This window comes from Ostrea edulis, chromosome 7 (assembly GCF_947568905.1).
Source record: "Ostrea edulis chromosome 7, xbOstEdul1.1, whole genome shotgun sequence".
NCBI classification, from domain to species: Eukaryota; Metazoa; Mollusca; class Bivalvia; order Ostreida; family Ostreidae; genus Ostrea; species Ostrea edulis.
The window spans coordinates 1170169-1197628 of NC_079170.1; the positions used below are offsets into that span (position 1 = coordinate 1170169).

The following is a 27460-nucleotide window of genomic DNA, read 5'->3' on the forward strand; positions in this document are numbered from 1 at the left end:
TGGTGTTTGACTTCTTTCATATGGATCCGGGTTATAATAGGTCCTCGATACCCATTGCTTGTTGTAAGAGAAAACTAAATGGGATGGCCCTTTTGACGAGACTGCAAAAAAAACGAGGTTTTGTGTCACAACAGGTGTGGTACAATAAAGATCCATCTCAGGTTAGAAGCCGTAAGTCCTGAGCATAGGCCTAAATTTTGTAGCCCTTCACCGGCAATCTCCATATGAGTGAAAAAATTCTCGAACAGTACACAACCAACCAACCAACCATACCAATTCAGACCGTTCTTTAAACAGATTTCGACAACGGGTTACTCCGTTTACCCGATCGAGATTTAGGGCTCACGACGGGTGTCAACCGGTTGACAGGGATGCTTACTCCTCCTAGACAGCTGATTCCACCTCTGGTATGTTCAGGGATTTGCCCTTCTCTTAATGTTGGTTTCCTGATAGGGCTTATGAAATTGATCACTGTTAGTTATTTTCACCTTTCCACCCTTCGTTGACTGGTCACATCAACCGTGAACTCTCTATCTTGATCAGGTAAACTGAGTAATCCGTAGTTAAAGAACGGCGTAACAATTGATATGAAACACAGACAACATTCGACCTAACGACAGGTTGATTTGCAAATAAGGTAATTATAACGACCATAGTATTTGCGAAATGTGAAAAATGGTGAAAGCGAAACCGAAACAGAAGATACAGTTTGATGAAAAGCGGAGGGTGGTGTCTAAGACTACACTCTATCACTGAGAACCTCAAAGGAGATACCTCTGTTGTCAATGGTAGTTCCAAGGGTGTCGTAATTATAACTAGGTCCAGGATTCTGATATTTCACATTTGTACTGGTATCAGCTGGACTTCATTTAGATGAAAATGAAAATCTTTGGATTGGAGAGCTGCCCTTTAGAATGATGAGGGTTTTTAATTATTTGACAACCTGTCGTAAAGATCAAAATATAGCAAAAGTAGAATAGAACCTGAAAATATAGCGTTGGAAAAGTAGAATGAAAAGATTTTTGCAAGATGCAGATTTATTTAGATAGCAACAACGGATACATTATGTACCTTATTTTAAATTTGACAGCCGAATTCTTCACACATCGAGAACGACAGACTCCAACATTGATGTCATTGTAATTTTTCATATTTTATTTTCCTTTTAACACAGTTTAGTACCTAAAAGACAAGTAATTTGAATTGTACATTTGATTTCTTTTATCAATCACGTAACTTTCAGTAGGCTTATCTATTAAACATTATATACTTTCCCAGATTTACGAATTCATGCATCATATTAAATACAAATTCTATAATTCTAACAAATCAAGGATTTTCGAGGCTAAAATATTTTGCGGAGATTTGGTATGTACAAGTGACATGCGAAGTACTGTTACTTAAGGAAATCACACACCCACCCACCCACCCACCCACCCGCACACTCCATGAGCCTCACAATGAATTGGATGCAAGATGAAGATAACGAACAGTGATCAATCTCATAACTCCTATAAGCAATACAAAATAGATAGTTGGGCAAACACGGACCCCTGGACACACCAGAGGTGGGATCAGGTGTCTAGGAGGAGTAAGCATCCCCTGTCGACCGGTCACACGCGCCGTGAGCCCCACATCCTGATCAGGTAAACGGAGTTATCCGCAGTCAAAATCTGTGTGGCAAGAACGGCTTAACAATCGATATGAAACACGTCAGACAGCATTTGACCCAATGCGAGGTTGTATTGACGAACTAGATCGTTAAAACAACCATAGAATTTGCGAAATGCTGACTTCAATCGAAACTGTTGAAACTCCTGTACCATCAACTTGTTTGTCAGTAGCTTACTTCGATTTAAAAACTGACTATAAGCAGAATAAGCTCTTGCATATCGAATCAGTTGAGATATATAAACACCATATGCAGGTGATAATGGAATATTGCTACATAAATATGGGAAGTTGACGATGAAGAAGCTGAAATCATCCCGTTCGTCATACAGTTGAGTTGTCAGTTTGCCGTTAATGTCTACTTTCATTAAAATATCTAAGTATGAAGCAGAAGTGGACGACTCTCTGGTGTCCTTTATTTCGAGCTCACAGGGATATATAAAATCGACATATGAATGAAAGCTATTATTGTTAATAGACAAAACGTCATCGATATATCTAAATGTCGAATTGAAGGCCACAGCGAGAGATTTTTTCTTCTCACGTAGAAGTTTTTGAATAAATTCTGCTTCATATGAATATAGAAACAGGTCAGCTAACAAAGGAGCAAAATTCGTGCCCATGGGAATTCCAACAGACTGTTGGAAGACCTGATCACCAAAGACCAAAGATTTTATATGGAAATTTCACATACACTCTCCATGGACCTCACAATTATATGTAATAAAGGAAACACCTTATATAGAAATTGTAATATTATTTCTAGGCCTGACACAAACTTAGATATCAAGGAAACATCGTGTGATTACTTCTATACATGTATTGTGACGCCACAGAAACATCGATACAATGACCACCTTTCCTCTCCGCTCATTATCCCATCTTGATTTTTGCATAAATACTCGAGATGTTTCGTACAGTCTACTTCTATAAAGGCCAACTGCGCCAACGCCAAAACGCTGTGTAAGTAATGAGTGAACCAGAATAGTGAGAATGACGTGTCAGAAATAACCAACTTGATGCAACATCTAAATGAACGTGACTGTTAGTCTGGCATTGTGACGTCACAAAACAGTTAAGACCTGTGATTGTCTTTAGAAGTGTTTGTTATACACCTTAATTTGTTTTCCATGCAAAAATAATGCAACCTAGAATCAACATTTAGGCTGTTAAACCAACTCTCACACTCGTGGTCTATAGACCGGTTAACAGTTTACAAACTGCTGATCGGGCAATAGTCTCCCCTATTTCTGTTGGCTATGTAAATCACGTGGTTCTTGGTCTACCGTACTGCTTTGTTTAGGTAATGGCAATGTCCACTGATTTGATGATGAAATACAGAATTTATCAGGATATAGGGCTCACGACGGGTGTAACAGGCCGCCGTGAGATGCCTTTATCTATTTTCTATTGCTTATAGGAGTTATGAGATTGATCACTGTTCGTTTTCTTCACCTTTCATGAAAGATATAGCAGAAACATGAAAAATATGATTATTAATTAGGATATTGGGTATATTTTCTTCTGAACAAGTCATGGAAATGTAGGTAATCACACACAGTCCCGTTAAAAGTTAAAAGTAAAAACCAAAAACCCATATGCATGAAGTAAAACAACCTTAAAAAATGAAAGTGTATAACGAAACAGTTATAGAACGAAACAGTTATAGAGTGGGTCCTCGGACAACAGCTGTTATGTTTGACCTTCGAACGAATATGTTGCCCTCAGTCTACGGCTTCGGGCAATAGGTCCATTCTCGGGTCAAACAAAACAGCTATTGTCCTCGGACGCAGTCAATAACTGTATATTGCTTTATCAAAGAAACGATTGATGAAATACATACATTGTTACATTTGTACATAGAAAACGAGACACAAGAAGGTTGGTATCGCAATTTAGTATTGGAATAGTGGGCTAAGGGAGCATCGACATAATGCAATACAGCACACACAATTAATTCCATTGACGAGTGTTTAAAACCTATCACATTTTTAGTCTTAGTCACCTTTCGTAAGTTCTGTTGTAAAACACGGTCCATATTTTGAAGTATCTCATTAACAAAACACACCTCCTTTGCTTAATTCATGCAGATGATGTCCTCTTTTCCACATCCACTCCATAGATTCAAGAAAATCTTGCTAGATTAAAAAATCTATTGTCGTATCTGGTGTCTAGATATGTACTATAACTAAGATAACTATATTTGATAGATTAGGTGCTTATGTGGGGAAATTCATGATAAAAACGTTTCTTATTCTCTTCTACTTCTGACAAAATGAATTGACCAAAATTGTTGATAACACTGCCTCTATATGCCTCAATTCCAATCACCTGTACGAATGTTAAAAACTAGTTTGGATACACAAATGGTTTGATCTGCAATTATTGCTATCAGTAAACAATATATGAAACTTCGATTTAAAACCTTAGTGTAATCAATTTCGGAGCTTAAATATTGTTCTCTTCTCTGCATTAGGTACACTAATACAGGAATGTCGCTACTCACATAGTAAATATTGTTATCTGTGAATCGATAAGCGAGAGCATGTTCTGTGTAATCAATTTTTAAATCGAGGCAGGCTACTGACAAATTAGTTAATGAGGGGTTTCAACACTTTCAACATTCTCGTTTAAAATCAGCATTAGGAAATTCTATGGCCATTATAACGATCATTTTACCCATACAACCTGTCATACAACCTGTCATTGGGTAAAAGTTTGCTGTCTGATATATTTCATACCAATTGAGGTCGTTCTTTACACTGTGATTTTGACTAGGGATTACTCCGTTTACCCGATCACTATATAAGACTCACGGCGGGTGTGACCGGTAGACAGAGTATAGAACTCTTTTATTTTCTGAAGCAAAATAAAGAAATCAGACAAAACAACACTTTTGTCTATTGTTATCAAAGGGACTGATTCACGATCCCCCCCCCCCCCCAATTTTTTTTTCACTTTAAATGATCAAAATCTATAGTTTAATATGTTTAGAAGGTTTCACCAAAAAATTAAGGTTATTCATCATAGCAGAAGTTCATTATAGAGAGTTTAGCATTTGTTTTGAAAATAAAGATTGATGTGTGTTATTGTTTACGAAGTGTTCAAAGTAAATGGATATTGATCCAAGTTTATTAAATATATCACATTTCAAGTATACTTTTGGTAACATTTGTCATTTGAAGGAGTGCTACCTTAACTCTAAAAGCTTTAATACAGTTAAATCTCAGTTGTTTACAAGTCATATCCCACATCAATAAAAATGAAAACCTTTCTAACACTCTTTCTTATCAGTTTAATGATTGATTGATTGTATGCAAGGTGAAGATAACGAACAGTGATCAATCTCATAACTTGTATCTTGCTTAACGTCTCGCTCGAGAATATTTCACTCATATGGAGACGTCACCAAGACCGGTGAAGGGCTTCGAATTTAGGAGCAGTGAGGGTTCATTAGCGTGTCACACCTACAGTGACGCGGGATATCCGTTTTTAAGGTCATCTCCGAGGGCCCGTGACATTCACACCTGATGCCGAAAGTTTGGCGATGGAACTGTCACTACCTGTTGTAATGACTTAAGTCTGTCGCGGCCCGGACCAGTCTAAAGCATTATTGCAAAGTGAAATGTTCTAATGAAAAGGTCACCTTTTACCAAAAATGTTCTAATGAAAAAGTCACCTTTTTTCAAAATGTTTTTATCTTTAAACTATTCAACTCAAGTACCACCTATTCATTTCACTTTGAATATTATCAAAATTTACCAAAATTCTAAGAAAATTGGTATAAAGACAGATAGCAATTTTGCATTGGTTAAATGTTGCCTAGATATCAATAGAAGGATTATCATTATTTAAAATGACTTCTAACAAAAGAAAACAATATACTTGCATGAAATGTTGATCCTCATTTATATACATGGATATCATAAACTGACATGAAACACCAATGTAATTAAAATTAGATTTGTAAATCCGCTCCTCTACTATATGCCCTGGCCATATTCACAAAAGGACAAAAAAAATCATTAATTGCTTTGAAACTGAGCTAAACACCAAAATAGAAAATAGTGAGATCAAAGTCAGAGGGAAGGTCAAGGTGATAAAAGATGCCACATTTGAATAGCTACCATCATTATGTATCAGTGTAAGAGTTTTCATAAAAATATTGTCAATAGTTGCTTTGAAACTGAGCTAAAGACCAAATATGGAAAAGTTAGATCAAGGTCAAAGGAAATGTCAAGGTCAAAAATATTGATGCCGTTGAATAGATGATACCAATATGCATAATGCATGTAAGGTTTGATGAAAATATCTTGAATAGTTTCTTTGAAACTGAGCTAAACACAGAGCTAAACGCAAGTGTGACGGAGGGACAGACGGAAGGACGGAAGACGGACATGACAAACACTCTATGCCCCGGCCATATTCATAGCGGGCCATAAAAATTGAAAAGAGACAGGTCTCATTTAGATTAAATAAGTGAATCAGAAAAAAGGTGAATAGCTTTACATGGAATGATAGTATGGAATAAAATAATTCCTAAAAATCTAGGAAGATGTATAACAATACCATCAGACAAAACTAATGTATGAAAAAAAAAGTCTACCAAAGGATGGACAGGACTTCATTTGTGTCAGAAAATCACACAGTAAGATCTGTTATCAACAAGATGTACTGTGAGCAATGCTCACTAAGAATACCCCCCACTTACCCCAATCTCCCAAAGGGTGTTGTTAATAGGTATAAATTACCTCTTTCCTGAGTGTAAAAATATGGTATGCCTTTGTAGAAGAAAATCAAAGATATAGTCCAAACACAAATCCATGGTATAAACTAATAATTTTGACATTGAGATCAAATGCCAAGGTCATAAAGAGGTCATGAATGTACATGACACATAGTCTCATGATGATACATCCATGTCTTATGGTATGACTATGTAAAAACCCTATAATCAATTTTGACCTTGAGGTCAAAGTTTATGGTCATAATGAGGTCATGAAGGTACCCAACACATCGTCTCATGGTGATACACTTATGTGTCAAATATGGTATGCCTATGTCAAAGAACAAAAAAGTCATGGCCCTGACACGAATCCATTGTAAAAACCTTTAATTTTGACCTTGAGGTCAAAGTTTATGGTCATAATGAGGTCATGAAGGTACCCAACACATCGTCTCATGGTGATACACTCATGTGTCAAATAAGGTATGCCTATGTCAAAGAACAAAGAAATTATGGCCCGGAGATGAATCTATTGTACAAAACCTTTAATTTTGACCTTGAGGTCAATGGTCAAGGTCATATAGAGGTCATGACACATCGTCTCATGGTGATACACTCATGTGTCAAATATGGTATGCCTATGTCAAAGAACAAAGAAGTTATGGCCCTGACACGAATCTATTGTAAAAGACCTTTAACTTTGACATTGAGCCTGGTTGAGGTCAAGGGTCAACGTCATATAGAGGTCAATAAGGTACTCGACACATTGTCTCATGGTGATCCACCTGTGTGCCAAATATGGTATGCCTATGTCAAAGAACAAAGAAGTTATGGCCCGGACACGAATCTGCACAGACAGACGAACGGACGGACAGACAGACAGAGTGATTCCTATATACCCCCTTGTTTGTTGTGTTTTAGAAGTAGGACATCCATTACCATTATTACAGAACTAACTAGTGTCATCCAGATAATTTCTAGAGATGAGACAGGAAGTTAAGTCTGGGATGGAGTGTCTAAAGTTGAGATCTCACAATCTCCGCATCACTCTCCGCGCATCCTGGCTGATTAAACGAGTTTTAATCATTTACCTCAATATTTTAACTTGCCTATAAATAATAGTATTTATTGTAGATATTTGATTTTCTTCACATTTCCACCATTAAACTCAGCAACAAACAAATTGTCACTTTTGTCCACACATAAACCTAATGGGTCCTTCAGATCACAGTTATCTATATAGCGGAGGAACTGTCCATTCTGGTCCAGGATGTGGATACAGTGGTTATCACAGTCTGCTGTCAGAATCTGACTCTGACTGTCTGTTGTGATTCCATGGACACTGAATGCTTTGTTTTTGGAAGTAGAAGAATGACCAGTGTATCTAAATCGAAGTTTTCCGGCGTGATTGACCACCACTACTGCACCAGCTCCTGTGTCAGCCACACATATATCCAGGTTTCTGTTCTCACTGATATATTTAATGGTAGCATGTCCTGAATATAGAGGTTTACCCTCATCATCATACTGGATTGTTTGTTTCTCTGTGGAACCTGAGTAACGGACAACTTTGGATTGTGTTTGATAATCACTGTACACAGTAACCAGGAGATCACCAGAGGAGGTGAAACAGAGATTGAGAGGTGTCCAGCCCGCTAGTCTGATCACCTCCTCTGTCTGTCCACTCTTCACTTTATTCACAGTGTTTGTTGTATTATCAGAGTACACTAGATCCCCATCACTTGTCACTGCTATATCATTTGGACATCTCCCTGATTTTGTTTTGATTATATTGATAACTGTACCTTGAACATTAAAGCATTTCATATCACTGACTCTTGCACTTGTCCAGAATTCTTCTTCACTCAGACAGGTAACACTGCGGAAGTTTTTATACCCAGTATTTATTGTAGCGACGAGTTCTGGTTCATCCATCAGTTCTTTGGGTGAGGTTTCTGCTTTCTTCAGTGTGTAACCATTTTCATTTGTGGTAAATGATAATGGTCTCAAAGATCCCAGTGACTTGTAAAGCTGTTCAATGTCTATCGGACTAAATGTAGGTTGTGATACTCAGACTTTGGGGGGAAGTTTTCTGAATTCTTTGTTTTGGGATCTGTATTCCATGGTCACAGACACTTCATTGGATTCCTCCATTTTCTGTAGAGTAATCAGTGAAAGAATATGAAAAGTATTAATTGTCTCACTATAGTTTTGATTAAGTAAGTATACAAGTTAAAGAGTTATATTTAGACCTGCTATATAAAACAAAATCATACACATAGTCATAAATCATACATATCACCAAATCTTAATTCAAAGCTGTCACAGAGTCAGACAAATGTTTCAAATAAAATGAAGTGAATTGAAAATGGTTTTTTGACTCTTTGTTAGAGAGCAATATACATGTATCTACAAGAAAAATATAACGTAAACATAACAAGAGGCCCATGGGCCACATCGCTCACCTGAGTAACCTTGGCCCATATCTGAAGACTTTCCATATATATTTGCATGTAAAACCTTAGTCCCTATTATGGCCCCAACCTACCCCTGGAGGCCATGATTTTACAAACTTGAATCTGCACTATGTCAGGAAGCTTTCATGTAAATGTCAGCTCTTCTGGCTCATTGGCTGTTGAGTAGAAGATTTTTAAAGATGTTCCCAATATATTTCTATGTAAAACTTTAATCCCCTATTGTGGCCCCAATCTACCCCCGGGGACCATGATTTGAACAGACCTGAATCGGCACTATGCCAGGAAGCTTTCATGTAAATGTCAGCTCTTCTGGCTCATTGGCTGTTGAGAAGAAGATTTTAAAAGATTTTCCCAATATATTTCTATATAAAACTCTTTGATCCCTTATTGTGGTCCCAATCTTCCCCCGGAGGCCATGATTTGAACAAACTTAAATCTGCATCTACACCATGTCAGGAAGCTTTCATATAAATTTCAGGACTTCTGGCTCATTGGTTCTTGAGGAGAAGATTTTTAAAGATTTTCCTTATATATTTCTATGTAAAACTTTGATCCCCTATTGTGGCCCCAACCTACCCCGGGGGCCATAATTTGAACAAACTTAAATCTGCACTATGTCAGGAAGCTTTCATGTAAATATCAGCTCTTCTGACTCATTGGGTCTTGAGACGAATATTTTCCCTATATATTTCTATGTAAAACTTTGATCCCCTATTGTGACCTCAATCTACCCCCCGGGACCATGATTTGAACAAACTTAAATCTGCACTGTTAGGAAGCTTTCATATAAATTTCAGCTCCTCTGACACATTGGTTCTTGAGGAGAAGATTTTTAAAGATTTTCCCTATATATTTCTATGTAAAACTTTGATCCCCTATTGTGGCCCCAACCTACTCCCGGGGGCCATGATTTGAACAAACTTGAATCTGCACTATGTCAGGAAGGTTCATGTAAATGTCAGCTCTTCTGACTCATTGGCTCTTGAGACGAAATGTTTTAAAGATTTTCCCTATATATTTCTATGTAAAACTTTGATCCCCTATTCTGGCCCCAATCTACCCCCGGGGGCCATGATTTGAACAAACTTGAATCTGCACTGTGTCAGGAAGCTTTCATATAAATCTCAGCTCTTCTGGCTCATTGGTTTTTGAGAAGATGATTTTCAAATATTTTCTCTATTTATTCTCAAGTAAAACTATCGTGGCCCCAATCTACCTTCAGGGGCCATGATTTGAACAAACTTGAATCTAGAATATGTAAGGAAGCTTTCATGATAATCTCAGCTCTTCTGGCTCATTGGTTCTTGAGAAGAAGATTTTTAAAGATTTTCCCTATATCTTTCTATGTAAAACTTCACTATGTCAGGAAACTTTCAATGGTTCTTGAGAAGATTTTCCCTAGATATTTATGTTCCCCAAACAAAGTTTCTACTCTGTTTCTTCTTCTTATTCTCTGGTACTTTTTTGTCGGTAGTGTTCTCAGAAACTACAAAAGGGATCGATATGAAACTTTCCAGGATGATAGTATAGCGTTTGTAGATGTGCATAGTATAGTCATTTTGTCTGCACGTGCATGCACGCACGCGCACGTGCACTGCAATTTTGGTACAAAAAATGGAAAATCAGAATATTAAAGTGATCAATATGAAACTTAAATAGGATGGTAGCATATCATTTGTAGATATGAAAAATAATAGTTATTTTGTCTGCACGTGCACCAACTTTGGAATCAGTCTAACTTTTTTGTTGTTCATTGAAATGGCTTGATATTCATATCATAGGTAGATATTGAGACCCTTAACTGATTTGACATGGTCAAAATTACCAATTTGCACGTGCGCTTCATTTTATTTGGATAATACTAAAACGTTTGTAACTATCTTATTTATGAAGCGAATGAGATGATATTCACAGCATACGTAGACAATATGTGTATCTATATATTGGTGTAACAAAAAATGCCAACGCACACGCGCATGCGCGTGCAACATTTTTCAAATGTTCAATTTTTAAAGGACGATAACATTTTTGTTTTTCATCATATTCTATTGATATTAGGGATTTAGATGTGTCTTGGTACTCCTTACAAATTGCTGTGGTTAGAATTACTGCTAAGCACGTGGATGCACGTGTGCTGAATTCTGATTGGACGATTTTAAAATCGCTATAACTCCCTTATATTTGGTGGAAACGTTATGAAATTCATACTGTGGGTATATGATACAAATGCCTGTTGAACGACATCAACAAAAATTCGGAATCATACACGCGTGCGCGTGTATGCACGTGCAACGCTTTCTTTCATTTCTTGGTAATGAAATGACCATATTGAACGTACTACATGTAATTAAAGGCTAAAATAAAATGATTTTTCGCTATAGATTCACAAGGACATCACTTTTTAATTGGGGGAGGTTTGGGGAACATATGTAACGGTTCCCGTTACATTTAGAACTAGTTGTATGTAAAACGTTTTTTCCCCTATAGTGGTCCCACTCTACCCCCCCCCCCCCTTCCCAAAGGACGTGGCTTTACAAACTGGAATCTACACTATGTGAGAAAGTGTTCCTGTAAATATAAACTTTTCTGACCCAGTGGTTCTTGAGATGATTTTAAAGATTTTCCATATGCAAGGTGAAGATAACGAACAGTGATCAATCTCATAACTCCTACAAGCAATACAAAATAGATAGTTGGGCAAACACGGACCCCTGGACACACCAGAGGTGGGATCAGGTGCCTAGGAGGAGTAAGCATCCCCTGTTGACCGGTCACACCCGCCGTGCGCCCCATATCCTGATCAGGTAAACGGAGTTATCCGCAGTCAAATCAGTGTGCCAAGAACGGCTTAACAATCGGTACGAAACACGTCAGACAGCATTTGACCCAATGATAGGTTGTATTGACGAACTAGATCGTTATAACGACCATAGAATTTGCGAAATGCTGACTTCAATCGAGACTGTTGAAATCCCTGTACCATCAACTTGTTTGTTTCCTATATATTTGTATGTAAACTTTGTTCCCCTATAGTGGCCCCACCCTAACCCTGGGGATGATGGTTTTAACAAACTTCAATCTGCACTACATCAGGAAGCTTTCATATAAATATAAACTGTCTGGCTCAGTGGTTCTTGTGAAGAAGATTTTCAAAGATACATTTGTATGTAAAATTTGATCCCCTATTGTGGCCCCAATCATACCCCCCTGGAGCCATGATCTGAACAAACTTGAATCTACTTTATAACAGGAAGCTTCCAGGTAAAGCACCACTCTTGTGACCCATTGGTTCTTGAGAAGAAGACTTAAAGATTTTCCATATATATAATGCACATGTAAAACTGTGGTCCCATATTGTGGCGCCACCCTACCCCCGGGGATCATGATTTTCACAAATGTGAACTTCCTATACGTCAGGAATCTTTGATGTAAATTTCAGCTTTTCTGCCTCAATGGTTCTTGAAAAGATTCTTAAATGGCCTCAACATATTTTTGCATTTTTATGATTATCTTCCCTTTGAATGAGGAATTGTCCTTCATTTGTATAAACCTGAATGATGAAACCCCGTCATCCAAGGATTATCTGTGTCAAGTTTGGTTTAAATTGGCCTACTAGTTCTGCAAATGATTTTCCTATATATCAGCATGTAAAAGTTGGATCCCCTATTGTAGCCCCACCTTACCCCAGTGGTCATGATGTGAACAAACTTGAACTTACTTTATAACAGGAAGCTTTCAGGTAAATCTCCACTCTTATGACCCAGTGGGTTTTGAGAAGAAGACTTAAAAAGATTTTCCCTGTATATTTGCAAACAAATAATTGACCCCCTATTGTGGCCCCACCCTACCCCCGGGAATCATGATTTTGACAAACTTGAATCTCCACTATGTCAAGAAGCTTTCATGTAAATTTCAGCTTTTCTAGCCAAGTACGTGGCTCTTGAGTTCTAAGATTTTTAAATCACCCCACCCTATTTTTGCATTTTTGTGATTATCTCCCCTTTCAAGTAGACATGGTCCTTCATTTGAACAAACTTGAATCCCCTTTACCCAAGAATGGTTTGTGCTAAGTTTAGTTAAAATTGACCCAGTGGTTCTGGAAAAGATGGAATTCAATGTTTTTTAAAGTTTATTTATGAATAGGCACATATACAATATAAAAACAAGACAATATCAGAGAGGAACGCATAGTTAAAACAAAAGTTGTTGTTAGACACCAGATAAAAACGTAAATTTTAACAGCTATTTGACTTTAAGAGCACCGTGAATAAATCAATGTAAATGCCAATGCCAAGGAAACAATGTAACCCATGAAAGCCATATATATGGCTTATTTCCAATGTGGTCCTTAAGCTTTTAAAGTCTTCTTCTCAAAAACCACTGGGCCATAAGTGTGAAGATTTGAAAGCTAAACAGTACTCGTCTTCAACCATTGATAATCTTTGCAAGAAGAAGGTAATATGCACGCCACTGTACATGGAGTAGTTCTATACGCCCCTTAATATAAAGGGACTGGTTCACGTTTTTCGAAAGAAATATCTTTTTCATTTTTGATGTTAAAAATTAAAAATAAAACTAATTTGGACTGCCGGAATGCAAAGATAAGAGAAATAGTTTAGCTTTCATTCTGTGTTATGTAAACAAAGACTCGGGTCTTAATATGTACATTTGTAAACAGTCAGTGAAATGCCAATTATGTAATTTAAAGCATCTTCATTTTGTATAATCACAAATTTTAACTTTTAAATCACACATTTTACCTAAAGTATACATGAGAAGTGATAGATATAATAAACTTAGTTCAATATTCATTTGTTTTGAAAACCTCGTAAACAATAACACACCTCAATCTTTGTTTTCAAAACAACAGTCTTCACGAAAAACTTTGTGAAGCATAGGCCCTTCGGGCCTCCCAGTATAATAATTGTGCAAGCCCGAACAATATTTTACAGGCCCAAAATGTTTTTTTCTAATTTGAGCACTTGTCATTTGCAAGGTGCTGCATGTTTATTCTACTCTATAGATACATGCACAGTTCTACTGTAGGAAAATACAGGTCAAGATGATCATAGTCAGAGAACAACTGACATTAAAAGGATTATCTTATTTTATTTTTCAACATATTAAAGTAGGTAAATACTATTATAAATTTCTGTCAATCAATTTTTTTTCTTCATTTAAATAACTTTAACAACTCATAAACTAACTAAAAAGCCCATATAAGACACACCTTTGCAGGTTTATTTTTATACTATGTGCTACAGAGCACATATACCCCCAAATGCAAAAGCCAAATTCTAACACAAGAATGCATCATCTCATGTTTTATTAAAAATATGCACCAAAGCGCATCATATTAAGCTATAATATATAAAAACCAATAGCTATTCATTTACTGAGAGAATTTTTAAAGATATTCAATTGAAAATATAAACAATTGCTGTTTAATCTGCTCACATCCTTCAGAAAAAAATCACAGAATATCGCAATTTTGAAAACTTCTCAAAATCTAAATTGTTTACATGCCAGTTTTTCTTTTAAAATATTTAGAATTATATCTAAGGTTAACAAAAAAACATATTTTACTATTGTTGACCAGAGATATTTTGCAAAATGGTCTCTTGAATATGTAAACCCCCATTTTTAAATTCAAGTTTTACAATTATTCTTTGCACACTTTGAAAATAGTAAATTGTAACAGCAAATACAGTCTTAAAATCAAGATTAACAGAATATGACAATATATATGTATGTAAAACATACTGAAAATTTTGTCCTACCAGACAATTAGAACACAAGGAGTGGGGTGGGGGGGGGGGGTGGGGGGGTGAACCCCCACCCCTTCCTTTTTCTCACAATTTTTTGGGTGTGTGTGTTATTCTTTTTTTGTTTGGCTATCAATCATATAATACATAAAAATACATACATGCTATCTCATACTTATAGAAAAAATAAATATAGTGTAACATATATGTAGATTCTAGCAACTACAGCTCATGTACAAATAATTTTGTTTCTTGAAAGTACTTGTGAAGAAAAGTTCAAATATTCAACAACTTTGCTGATGATTTTCTGAGGATTTATAATTCTGGGTTTCTTTGAACCAAACACATTCCCTAAAATTCAGTTTGAATTCCACTGTGTATGATTTTTAACTTGTTCAGGCTTAGATTGCAAGCTATGAGCCTTTTAAGCCTATGAGCCTTTCAATGTAGATATTACATTGCTTTGTACCATTGGAGCTAGTGAGGACTTCACACTATAATAATTCATGGTAAATATATCTAAGATTCACATTTGAATGCTAAATTTGACTCGTACAGTTCTCGTAAACCAGAAACATCAAACAAAGAAGTTATAACTGGAACTTTCTAGTCGGTGTTTAAAATTTAAAACCGGATACGTAAAAGCACGGACTTTCCTTAATCTCGCAGATGACATCAGCAGCTCATGTTCTACTTTGTTTTGTATGCACCACGTACATAACATTTTGTTTTCTCCAGAATCAAATCTTAGCCAAGGCCTACCCTCTGTCTAATGGGGCATAAATTTTCGTTCTTTTCTCCTCGTATGATCTGATGGTTGTTATTGTGAAATATGCTTGGGTGGTTTTGAATTTCCCGGACGAGCCCCCTCCCTATATTTCAGAAAAGGCAGCATGGTTGATCGTTTTTCTATGCGAAATTTGACTACTAAGTCATGACAAAGTCTGAGTCAATCTCACGCTTTATTTGTAATATATACAGAACATAAAAGAAAACATTATAGGTATCACACCGGTAATTGTCCAATCAAAATGAACTTAGTCAATTGTAGTTCCATATATTTAAAGAAATATTTTTTTTCCTTGCGCGATTTTTCTCATTTCCTCTTCTTCTTTTCTCTTAATTTTTGTACCCCTGATTAGGAAATTTTGTGTAATTTGTAGAAATAATCAAGTGTATACAAAGGAACTATTTGCTGTTGGTAGCTGAGGCTACTTCCTGAGGTGCACTCCGGCTGTTTACACACATGTGAAAAACACGTGGATTTGAGGGTAGTCCTGTTTGCGGGTAATTTTTTTTCGAAAATGCCGCGTAGGGTGTTGTTTTTCTGGTGTCGGCAGACGAGATAGGTAACATAGAACGTGTCTGACTGCGTTATTCGGCATCAATTTTGTAAACTGATTTTTAATGATTTTTTCCCCTCTATAGTAATATATAGTGAAAATAATTACCGGTGTGATACCTTGAAGGAAGTCATGAATTTCAGAATTTCCCGTTTTTCTCAGTCCTTTCCCTTTTCATCGGCTCAAAATCAGCACTGGATATCAAAACAAGAGGTTTGAAAAACAAAACGGTGGTTTAATAGGTCATTCAAGAAACATGACGCAATACACAATGCGAAATTTCAATTACATCTAAATACGTATCAACAACGTATTTTTTGTCTTATACAGCTAGAAAATCGTAAATATTTGTATAAACACCCATCTATATAGCATACACCGACGGTTTTAACACTTAACACATCCAAAAGACGTATCAAAATTTCCCATCGATTTTACAATACGCATATTGCACAATAACCCCACCCCCCTCCTCCTGCCTTGCGCAACTGTTAGATTGACTTTCCTTGACATTCATAAGCATCATACATAACTCTATGACTTCTTGATTCAATGTCCTTATTGTAAATTAACCCAATTAAGAGATTTCGTATTTCTGCGTAGAGTTTAGAAATTTTATTTTATTTTTAATTTTATGTCATAAAGAGAAATTCAGATAATTCATGGTAAATGCCCGTCAAAGTCACTCATATGAACATCAAAATGTCTCCTTAACACAGAAGATATCAAATTATTCGTTTTAAGGGCCCAACACGCGAGGTAATATTTCTGGCACGATTTACGACAGTCCCCTCCGTAGCAGGATATCAAGGCTCTGACGACGTAGGCCATAATTCTATTGCCGGCTTCTAAAGCGTTGACCAAAAATTTGTGTTCTGTCCTGCATATCAAGTTTGTCACTAGATATTCTTACCGTTTTGAGCATTTTGAACACTTGCAATTCAACGTCACTATACCTAGCGCCCTTGATATTTGACCTACATCTTCTTTAGAACCAAAATTTAGGACATGTTTTAGCTTAAATTTTTTGTAATGAACAGTTACATGGATGATTCTGTATGATTTGTGTACACGTTTAAAAACGTCATATTATCCAGTCAGACTTTAGTCTTATTTATTTGTTTTAATCAGTATTTAGTCTTCTTAATGTGTTACCCTTGCTTTCAAGAAAGGCTAAATACGCACAACCCCTGCCAGATCAGGGGGCCATTATCTGAAACACTAATCACCCGTGAGTATCAACTTGGTTTAATCTGTTAAGCGTAATTAATGGGCTCTTCTAGGATACCAAATTGACCAGATGCAGATTCCATTATAGTACCGAAAAATGAATATTTTCACAAAACCAAAGATCTCACTCATATGAAATTTGAAATAATTAGCAATTTAAAAAAATGTATAAATAAATTTAGGATTAATAAGTGATTAAAATAGCAAATTTCATCATTCTTCTTTCCAATGAAACCATTTTTGCGGAAATATCTTGATTTTATACAAAGTTATTTCAATTTAAAAAGTACCACACGCGCCTCATATTTCACTGATGAAACAGGCAGAAATCACGATAGTCCCCAGGGGAAGTAAATCACCAGTTACGTCAGTTATCTTGCTCCGATCGCTGTGTGCATGGGGTATACTACTGATGAATAAAACGGGCACCTGCTGTGCAAATTTGACATTTTTTGATGAAGATTTAGTTGTCTTCAAGGTATCACACCGGTAATTGTCCAATCAAAATGAACTTAGTCAATTGTAGTTCCATATATTTAAAGAAATATTTTTTTTCCTTGCGCGATTTTTCTCATTTCCTCTTCTTCTTTTCTCTTAATTTTTGTACCCCTGATTAGGAAATTTTGTGTAATTTGTAGAAATAATCAAGTGTATACAAAGGAACTATTTGCTGTTGGTAGCTGAGGCTACTTCCTGAGGTGCACTCCGGCTGTTTACACACATGTGAAAAACACGTGGATTTGAGGGTAGTCCTGTTTGCGGGTAATTTTTTTTCGAAAATGCCGCGTAGGGTGTTGTTTTTCTGGTGTCGGCAGACGAGATAGGTAACATAGAACGTGTCTGACTGCGTTATTCGGCATCAATTTTGTAAACTGATTTTTAATGATTTTTTCCCCTCTATAGTAATATATAGTGAAAATAATTACCGGTGTGATACCTTGAAGGAAGTCATGAATTTCAGAATTTCCCGTTTTTCTCAGTCCTTTCCCTTTTCATCGGCTCAAAATCAGCACTGGATATCAAAACAAGAGGTTTGAAAAACAAAACGGTGGTTTAATAGGTCATTCAAGAAACATGACGCAATACACAATGCGAAATTTCAATTACATCTAAATACGTATCAACAACGTATTTTTTGTCTTATACAGCTAGAAAATCGTAAATATTTGTATAAACACCCATCTATATAGCATACACCGACGGTTTTAACACTTAACACATCCAAAAGACGTATCAAAATTTCCCATCGATTTTACAATACGCATATTGCACAATAACCCCACCCCCCTCCTCCTGCCTTGCGCAACTGTTAGATTGACTTTCCTTGACATTCATAAGCATCATACATAACTCTATGACTTCTTGATTCAATGTCCTTATTGTAAATTAACCCAATTAAGAGATTTCGTATTTCTGCGTAGAGTTTAGAAATTTTATTTTATTTTTAATTTTATGTCATAAAGAGAAATTCAGATAATTCATGGTAAATGCCCGTCAAAGTCACTCATATGAACATCAAAATGTCTCCTTAACACAGAAGATATCAAATTATTCGTTTTAAGGGCCCAACACGCGAGGTAATATTTCTGGCACGATTTACGACAGTCCCCTCCGTAGCAGGATATCAAGGCTCTGACGACGTAGGCCATAATTCTATTGCCGGCTTCTAAAGCGTTGACCAAAAATTTGTGTTCTGTCCTGCATATCAAGTTTGTCACTAGATATTCTTACCGTTTTGAGCATTTTGAACACTTGCAATTCAACGTCACTATACCTAGCGCCCTTGATATTTGACCTACATCTTCTTTAGAACCAAAATTTAGGACATGTTTTAGCTTAAATTTTTTGTAATGAACAGTTACATGGATGATTCTGTATGATTTGTGTACACGTTTAAAAACGTCATATTATCCAGTCAGACTTTAGTCTTATTTATTTGTTTTAATCAGTATTTAGTCTTCTTAATGTGTTACCCTTGCTTTCAAGAAAGGCTAAATACGCACAACCCCTGCCAGATCAGGGGGCCATTATCTGAAACACTAATCACCCGTGAGTATCAACTTGGTTTAATCTGTTAAGCGTAATTAATGGGCTCTTCTAGGATACCAAATTGACCAGATGCAGATTCCATTATAGTACCGAAAAATGAATATTTTCACAAAACCAAAGATCTCACTCATATGAAATTTGAAATAATTAGCAATTTAAAAAAATGTATAAATAAATTTAGGATTAATAAGTGATTAAAATAGCAAATTTCATCATTCTTCTTTCCAATGAAACCATTTTTGCGGAAATATCTTGATTTTATACAAAGTTATTTCAATTTAAAAAGTACCACACGCGCCTCATATTTCACTGATGAAACAGGCAGAAATCACGATAGTCCCCAGGGGAAGTAAATCACCAGTTACGTCAGTTATCTTGCTCCGATCGCTGTGTGCATGGGGTATACTACTGATGAATAAAACGGGCACCTGCTGTGCAAATTTGACATTTTTTGATGAAGATTTAGTTGTCTTCAAGGTATCACACCGGTAATTGTCCAATCAAAATGAACTTAGTCAATTGTAGTTCCATATATTTAAAGAAATATTTTTTTTCCTTGCGCGATTTTTCTCATTTCCTCTTCTTCTTTTCTCTTAATTTTTGTACCCCTGATTAGGAAATTTTGTGTAATTTGTAGAAATAATCAAGTGTATACAAAGGAACTATTTGCTGTTGGTAGCTGAGGCTACTTCCTGAGGTGCACTCCGGCTGTTTACACACATGTGAAAAACACGTGGATTTGAGGGTAGTCCTGTTTGCGGGTAATTTTTTTTCGAAAATGCCGCGTAGGGTGTTGTTTTTCTGGTGTCGGCAGACGAGATAGGTAACATAGAACGTGTCTGACTGCGTTATTCGGCATCAATTTTGTAAACTGATTTTTAATGATTTTTTCCCCTCTATAGTAATATATAGTGAAAATAATTACCGGTGTGATACCTTGAAGGAAGTCATGAATTTCAGAATTTCCCGTTTTTCTCAGTCCTTTCCCTTTTCATCGGCTCAAAATCAGCACTGGATATCAAAACAAGAGGTTTGAAAAACAAAACGGTGGTTTAATAGGTCATTCAAGAAACATGACGCAATACACAATGCGAAATTTCAATTACATCTAAATACGTATCAACAACGTATTTTTTGTCTTATACAGCTAGAAAATCGTAAATATTTGTATAAACACCCATCTATATAGCATACACCGACGGTTTTAACACTTAACACATCCAAAAGACGTATCAAAATTTCCCATCGATTTTACAATACGCATATTGCACAATAACCCCACCCCCCTCCTCCTGCCTTGCGCAACTGTTAGATTGACTTTCCTTGACATTCATAAGCATCATACATAACTCTATGACTTCTTGATTCAATGTCCTTATTGTAAATTAACCCAATTAAGAGATTTCGTATTTCTGCGTAGAGTTTAGAAATTTTATTTTATTTTTAATTTTATGTCATAAAGAGAAATTCAGATAATTCATGGTAAATGCCCGTCAAAGTCACTCATATGAACATCAAAATGTCTCCTTAACACAGAAGATATCAAATTATTCGTTTTAAGGGCCCAACACGCGAGGTAATATTTCTGGCACGATTTACGACAGTCCCCTCCGTAGCAGGATATCAAGGCTCTGACGACGTAGGCCATAATTCTATTGCCGGCTTCTAAAGCGTTGACCAAAAATTTGTGTTCTGTCCTGCATATCAAGTTTGTCACTAGATATTCTTACCGTTTTGAGCATTTTGAACACTTGCAATTCAACGTCACTATACCTAGCGCCCTTGATATTTGACCTACATCTTCTTTAGAACCAAAATTTAGGACATGTTTTAGCTTAAATTTTTTGTAATGAACAGTTACATGGATGATTCTGTATGATTTGTGTACACGTTTAAAAACGTCATATTATCCAGTCAGACTTTAGTCTTATTTATTTGTTTTAATCAGTATTTAGTCTTCTTAATGTGTTACCCTTGCTTTCAAGAAAGGCTAAATACGCACAACCCCTGCCAGATCAGGGGGCCATTATCTGAAACACTAATCACCCGTGAGTATCAACTTGGTTTAATCTGTTAAGCGTAATTAATGGGCTCTTCTAGGATACCAAATTGACCAGATGCAGATTCCATTATAGTACCGAAAAATGAATATTTTCACAAAACCAAAGATCTCACTCATATGAAATTTGAAATAATTAGCAATTTAAAAAAATGTATAAATAAATTTAGGATTAATAAGTGATTAAAATAGCAAATTTCATCATTCTTCTTTCCAATGAAACCATTTTTGCGGAAATATCTTGATTTTATACAAAGTTATTTCAATTTAAAAAGTACCACACGCGCCTCATATTTCACTGATGAAACAGGCAGAAATCACGATAGTCCCCAGGGGAAGTAAATCACCAGTTACGTCAGTTATCTTGCTCCGATCGCTGTGTGCATGGGGTATACTACTGATGAATAAAACGGGCACCTGCTGTGCAAATTTGACATTTTTTGATGAAGATTTAGTTGTCTTCAAGGTATCACACCGGTAATTGTCCAATCAAAATGAACTTAGTCAATTGTAGTTCCATATATTTAAAGAAATATTTTTTTTCCTTGCGCGATTTTTCTCATTTCCTCTTCTTCTTTTCTCTTAATTTTTGTACCCCTGATTAGGAAATTTTGTGTAATTTGTAGAAATAATCAAGTGTATACAAAGGAACTATTTGCTGTTGGTAGCTGAGGCTACTTCCTGAGGTGCACTCCGGCTGTTTACACACATGTGAAAAACACGTGGATTTGAGGGTAGTCCTGTTTGCGGGTAATTTTTTTTCGAAAATGCCGCGTAGGGTGTTGTTTTTCTGGTGTCGGCAGACGAGATAGGTAACATAGAACGTGTCTGACTGCGTTATTCGGCATCAATTTTGTAAACTGATTTTTAATGATTTTTTCCCCTCTATAGTAATATATAGTGAAAATAATTACCGGTGTGATACCTTGAAGGAAGTCATGAATTTCAGAATTTCCCGTTTTTCTCAGTCCTTTCCCTTTTCATCGGCTCAAAATCAGCACTGGATATCAAAACAAGAGGTTTGAAAAACAAAACGGTGGTTTAATAGGTCATTCAAGAAACATGACGCAATACACAATGCGAAATTTCAATTACATCTAAATACGTATCAACAACGTATTTTTTGTCTTATACAGCTAGAAAATCGTAAATATTTGTATAAACACCCATCTATATAGCATACACCGACGGTTTTAACACTTAACACATCCAAAAGACGTATCAAAATTTCCCATCGATTTTACAATACGCATATTGCACAATAACCCCACCCCCCTCCTCCTGCCTTGCGCAACTGTTAGATTGACTTTCCTTGACATTCATAAGCATCATACATAACTCTATGACTTCTTGATTCAATGTCCTTATTGTAAATTAACCCAATTAAGAGATTTCGTATTTCTGCGTAGAGTTTAGAAATTTTATTTTATTTTTAATTTTATGTCATAAAGAGAAATTCAGATAATTCATGGTAAATGCCCGTCAAAGTCACTCATATGAACATCAAAATGTCTCCTTAACACAGAAGATATCAAATTATTCGTTTTAAGGGCCCAACACGCGAGGTAATATTTCTGGCACGATTTACGACAGTCCCCTCCGTAGCAGGATATCAAGGCTCTGACGACGTAGGCCATAATTCTATTGCCGGCTTCTAAAGCGTTGACCAAAAATTTGTGTTCTGTCCTGCATATCAAGTTTGTCACTAGATATTCTTACCGTTTTGAGCATTTTGAACACTTGCAATTCAACGTCACTATACCTAGCGCCCTTGATATTTGACCTACATCTTCTTTAGAACCAAAATTTAGGACATGTTTTAGCTTAAATTTTTTGTAATGAACAGTTACATGGATGATTCTGTATGATTTGTGTACACGTTTAAAAACGTCATATTATCCAGTCAGACTTTAGTCTTATTTATTTGTTTTAATCAGTATTTAGTCTTCTTAATGTGTTACCCTTGCTTTCAAGAAAGGCTAAATACGCACAACCCCTGCCAGATCAGGGGGCCATTATCTGAAACACTAATCACCCGTGAGTATCAACTTGGTTTAATCTGTTAAGCGTAATTAATGGGCTCTTCTAGGATACCAAATTGACCAGATGCAGATTCCATTATAGTACCGAAAAATGAATATTTTCACAAAACCAAAGATCTCACTCATATGAAATTTGAAATAATTAGCAATTTAAAAAAATGTATAAATAAATTTAGGATTAATAAGTGATTAAAATAGCAAATTTCATCATTCTTCTTTCCAATGAAACCATTTTTGCGGAAATATCTTGATTTTATACAAAGTTATTTCAATTTAAAAAGTACCACACGCGCCTCATATTTCACTGATGAAACAGGCAGAAATCACGATAGTCCCCAGGGGAAGTAAATCACCAGTTACGTCAGTTATCTTGCTCCGATCGCTGTGTGCATGGGGTATACTACTGATGAATAAAACGGGCACCTGCTGTGCAAATTTGACATTTTTTGATGAAGATTTAGTTGTCTTCAAGGTATCACACCGGTAATTGTCCAATCAAAATGAACTTAGTCAATTGTAGTTCCATATATTTAAAGAAATATTTTTTTTCCTTGCGCGATTTTTCTCATTTCCTCTTCTTCTTTTCTCTTAATTTTTGTACCCCTGATTAGGAAATTTTGTGTAATTTGTAGAAATAATCAAGTGTATACAAAGGAACTATTTGCTGTTGGTAGCTGAGGCTACTTCCTGAGGTGCACTCCGGCTGTTTACACACATGTGAAAAACACGTGGATTTGAGGGTAGTCCTGTTTGCGGGTAATTTTTTTTCGAAAATGCCGCGTAGGGTGTTGTTTTTCTGGTGTCGGCAGACGAGATAGGTAACATAGAACGTGTCTGACTGCGTTATTCGGCATCAATTTTGTAAACTGATTTTTAATGATTTTTTCCCCTCTATAGTAATATATAGTGAAAATAATTACCGGTGTGATACCTTGAAATAGGCCCGCCGGACTCCTGGGTTCAATATTTTAAGAAGCCCGATCCCGATTTTACTGGCCTCGGCCATCGGGCCACTGGTTAACGTCGAAGACTGTAAACAAATAATAAACTCTCTATAATGAGCTTCTGACATGATAAATAACCTAAATTTTTTGTGAAACCTTCTAAACATATTAGACTGTAGATTTTGATCATTTAAAGTAAAAAGCAAAATTTGGGGAAATTCGTGAATCAGTCCCTTTAAGATAAAGCTGGTCAGGAGATTCCAACTTTCGGATAGTTGGTAAAATGGGTAGTAAAAACCGGGCCGGGCGGGCCGAGTCACCTTCGTAAACCGATTTCTTTAGTTTTCTTCAATGATATACCTTTGCTTGTTTTGAAACTTACAGAATATATTCTTAATGATACATTTAGACTTCGGTACAAAATTTAGCACATAATATTACTTACAGATAAAGAATGCAATGATTGTATGAAATCTGGTTTGTAAAATGGGTAGCGAGACCAGTACACACATTATTGCATATTTTCTGTAAACTATGCACCTACTGCTGAAAACCTTGCAATTTTTTTTCAATTCATAGAGAGTTGAATTTGATACTCAATGCATTATTTGACTATTTCGATGCCTTTTATTTTACTTATCGGCGATTTTTCCACACCCGGGCCAAGAGGAAACCGTATGCGGTTGACCCGGGCCGGCGTTATTTATTCCGATTTAGTTGCTACTGTTTTTGATTAATTAACCGTAATTGTGAGATCAAAGTGATATCCATTCATAATTAGTAATTGATGGGAAGCTGAATTACGTTCGGGATGCGTCGAAGATGAAAGTGACAGCTAACACCTTCAGTTTATTCGGAATTTTAATATTCGGCCATGGGTTACCCGTGTCCGGTTTCCTTTTGACCCGGGTTTTAATAAATCGTAAATATTAAATATATAAGACTCACATAACTGGTACTGCAGCATTTTGGTGATAAATTGTCATAATATTTATCTAAATTATGACTGGTTTCATTGTTGTGTAACATATATCAGTCGTAATCACAGAAAAATGTATTTTTTCTCACTTGCCATTTTACCAACCTGAAATAAACAATCGTTGATATTTTCAGAGTGAAGCAAAATTATGCCGTACGTTTTGTAGCGAAGACCCAATGTATCACCCAGATTAAGATTAAGAAGTTTCACATCAAACGAAAATAAAGTAACGAAGAAAACTAAAAAATTCGGATTACCAACGTGGCCCGGCCCGGCCCGGCCCGGCCCGGCCCGATTTTTACTACCCATTTTACCAACTATCCAACTTTCGTTTTAACATAATTTGCATATTATTTCTAATAATAAAATTCATGGAGAAAAGGTACATTTTGATGACGAGCTATTCTTCCAGAAATTAATCATAACGGTACCTGTAGCAGTACACTTCTCTAGTAAGGTCTCATTACACTTCCCTGTAATGTTTAATCATGGCGTGTCTTGTTTGGTGTCAACAACCCTTACCAAAATGTAAAGTTTGCTGCAAATTTGCCGCAAGTTTGCTGCAAGTTTGCGGCAAACAAATCAGTGTGCCAGAGCTGTTTGCCAGAAGTGTGCAGCTAATGCCGCTAGCGGCATACAGTGTGCCACTAGCAGTACACAGTGTGCCACTAGTGGCACAGTGTGCCAAAAGTGCACCACAACTTTTCCTAAATGAAACAGTGTGCCAGAAGTGCGCCACAACTTTTTCTTTGGTATTCAGAATCAAAACTGTGTGCCAGAAGTGCACCACAACTTTTTCTTTGGTTTTCAGAATCGTGTGCCAGAAGTTCACAACTTTTTTCTTAAAATTTTAGAACTGAAACAGTAAGGGTACCAAAGTTCACGACTTTTTCTTGAATATTTAGAATAAAAGAGCCATATCAATATATCCATCACAACATTTTCTATAATAGAACATATGCAACATTTCTCGCACCCCCTTCAATCGATCTTCTTGTCTTAATGGGAATTAGCGGTCATTTTGTCACCAAATATTGAATTCAATGAAAGTTGCCCTATAATAGATATTATATATTAAAGTAATAATTACATTTGTATTTAATTATTTCAAACACCTTTTAACATCTTGAAAAAGAATATGTGATTTTGGTGATTGAATACTAGTATTATTGTCTTGCGAGACAGTATAATTATTCTCTAGTTACCTTTGCATATTTGTTGATTTTGTTTATATTTGAGAAATGATTTAATTGGGGTGCAGTGAATACTTCTTCCGTATATATATTTCTTTACATTAAAAGCGGTTATCTAACATAGTTTTATTAGGATTAATTTTCTTGTTTTTGTACATAATAAAAAATAAATGTTCTTATTAGTCATCAATATGTATTTCAATATCATCGAGAGATTTTGAGAAAAAAATAGTTGCCATCACTTTCACAGCTAATGCCCCTTTAAAGTAAGATGTAAGTGCACAGGTATCTGAATTTTAATCTAATTATTTCAATTATTTATTGATTCACCAAGCATGTTGGCATACAATCATGTTACACAATATGAGATATATAATGACAATAAACTAATTACTAACAGTTCATTTACATATATGTAAATACAAGTATATATTTGATATGTACCTGTGATATTAGACTATGTATACAATTTAGTATTGCATATTACATAAATTAAATGTAGTTATAGCACTCTACTTTTGGTGCGGAATTCAAAACATTCATGTAAAAATTCAAAAAACCTTCTAGCATGAACTACATTGACAGGGTTGCATAGTACTTTACAATGGTTTTCCTTTGATATAGCATCGTGTGAATTGTAGATGTTCAAAGAGTAATAGTTAATTAGAAAAAAAATGTGAAGAATTTTTTTTTATATATCTAAATAAATGGAGAGAGAGAGAGAGAGAGAGAGAGAGAGAGAGAGAGAGAGAGAGAGAGAGAGAGAGAGAGAGAGAGAGAGATTTCTTTTCTTTATTTACATGTATATCTGTTCATTACAGTTCAGATACTGGGTTTGTGAGTTGAAATTAATCAAATGAGAGTGGTAAAAATCCACCTTTATATGTATAATTTACATATCAGGATTTTATCCAGGTACGTTATTCTGGTTTGTGGAATGCTAATTTATACTAAGTTAGAATAATCTAAGCTGTATACCAAA

General features: G+C 35.8%; 1 protein-coding gene across 4 annotated transcripts; it reads right to left on the minus strand.

Moving 5' to 3' along the window:
* Positions 1-7507: 7507 nt before the first annotated feature.
* On the minus strand, positions 7508-25800 carry LOC125667229 (uncharacterized). 4 transcript variants are annotated; one of them, XM_056142990.1, is made up of 3 exons: positions 25717-25800; positions 25255-25390; positions 7508-8554 (listed from the first exon to the last, which is right to left on the minus strand). In XM_056142990.1, exon 3 carries the CDS (start codon positions 8330-8332, stop codon positions 7523-7525), a length of 810 nt encoding a protein of 269 aa, XP_055998965.1. In that variant the 5' UTR covers positions 8333-8554; positions 25255-25390; positions 25717-25800; the 3' UTR covers positions 7508-7522. The 4 variants fall into 4 exon arrangements, 2 of the variants coding, with proteins under 2 accessions (XP_055998965.1, XP_055998966.1); XR_008796447.1 differs by lacking the exon at positions 7508-8554 and adding an exon at positions 24303-24392; XM_056142991.1 differs by lacking the exon at positions 25255-25390.
* Between the last annotated feature and the right edge of the window lie 1660 nt (positions 25801-27460).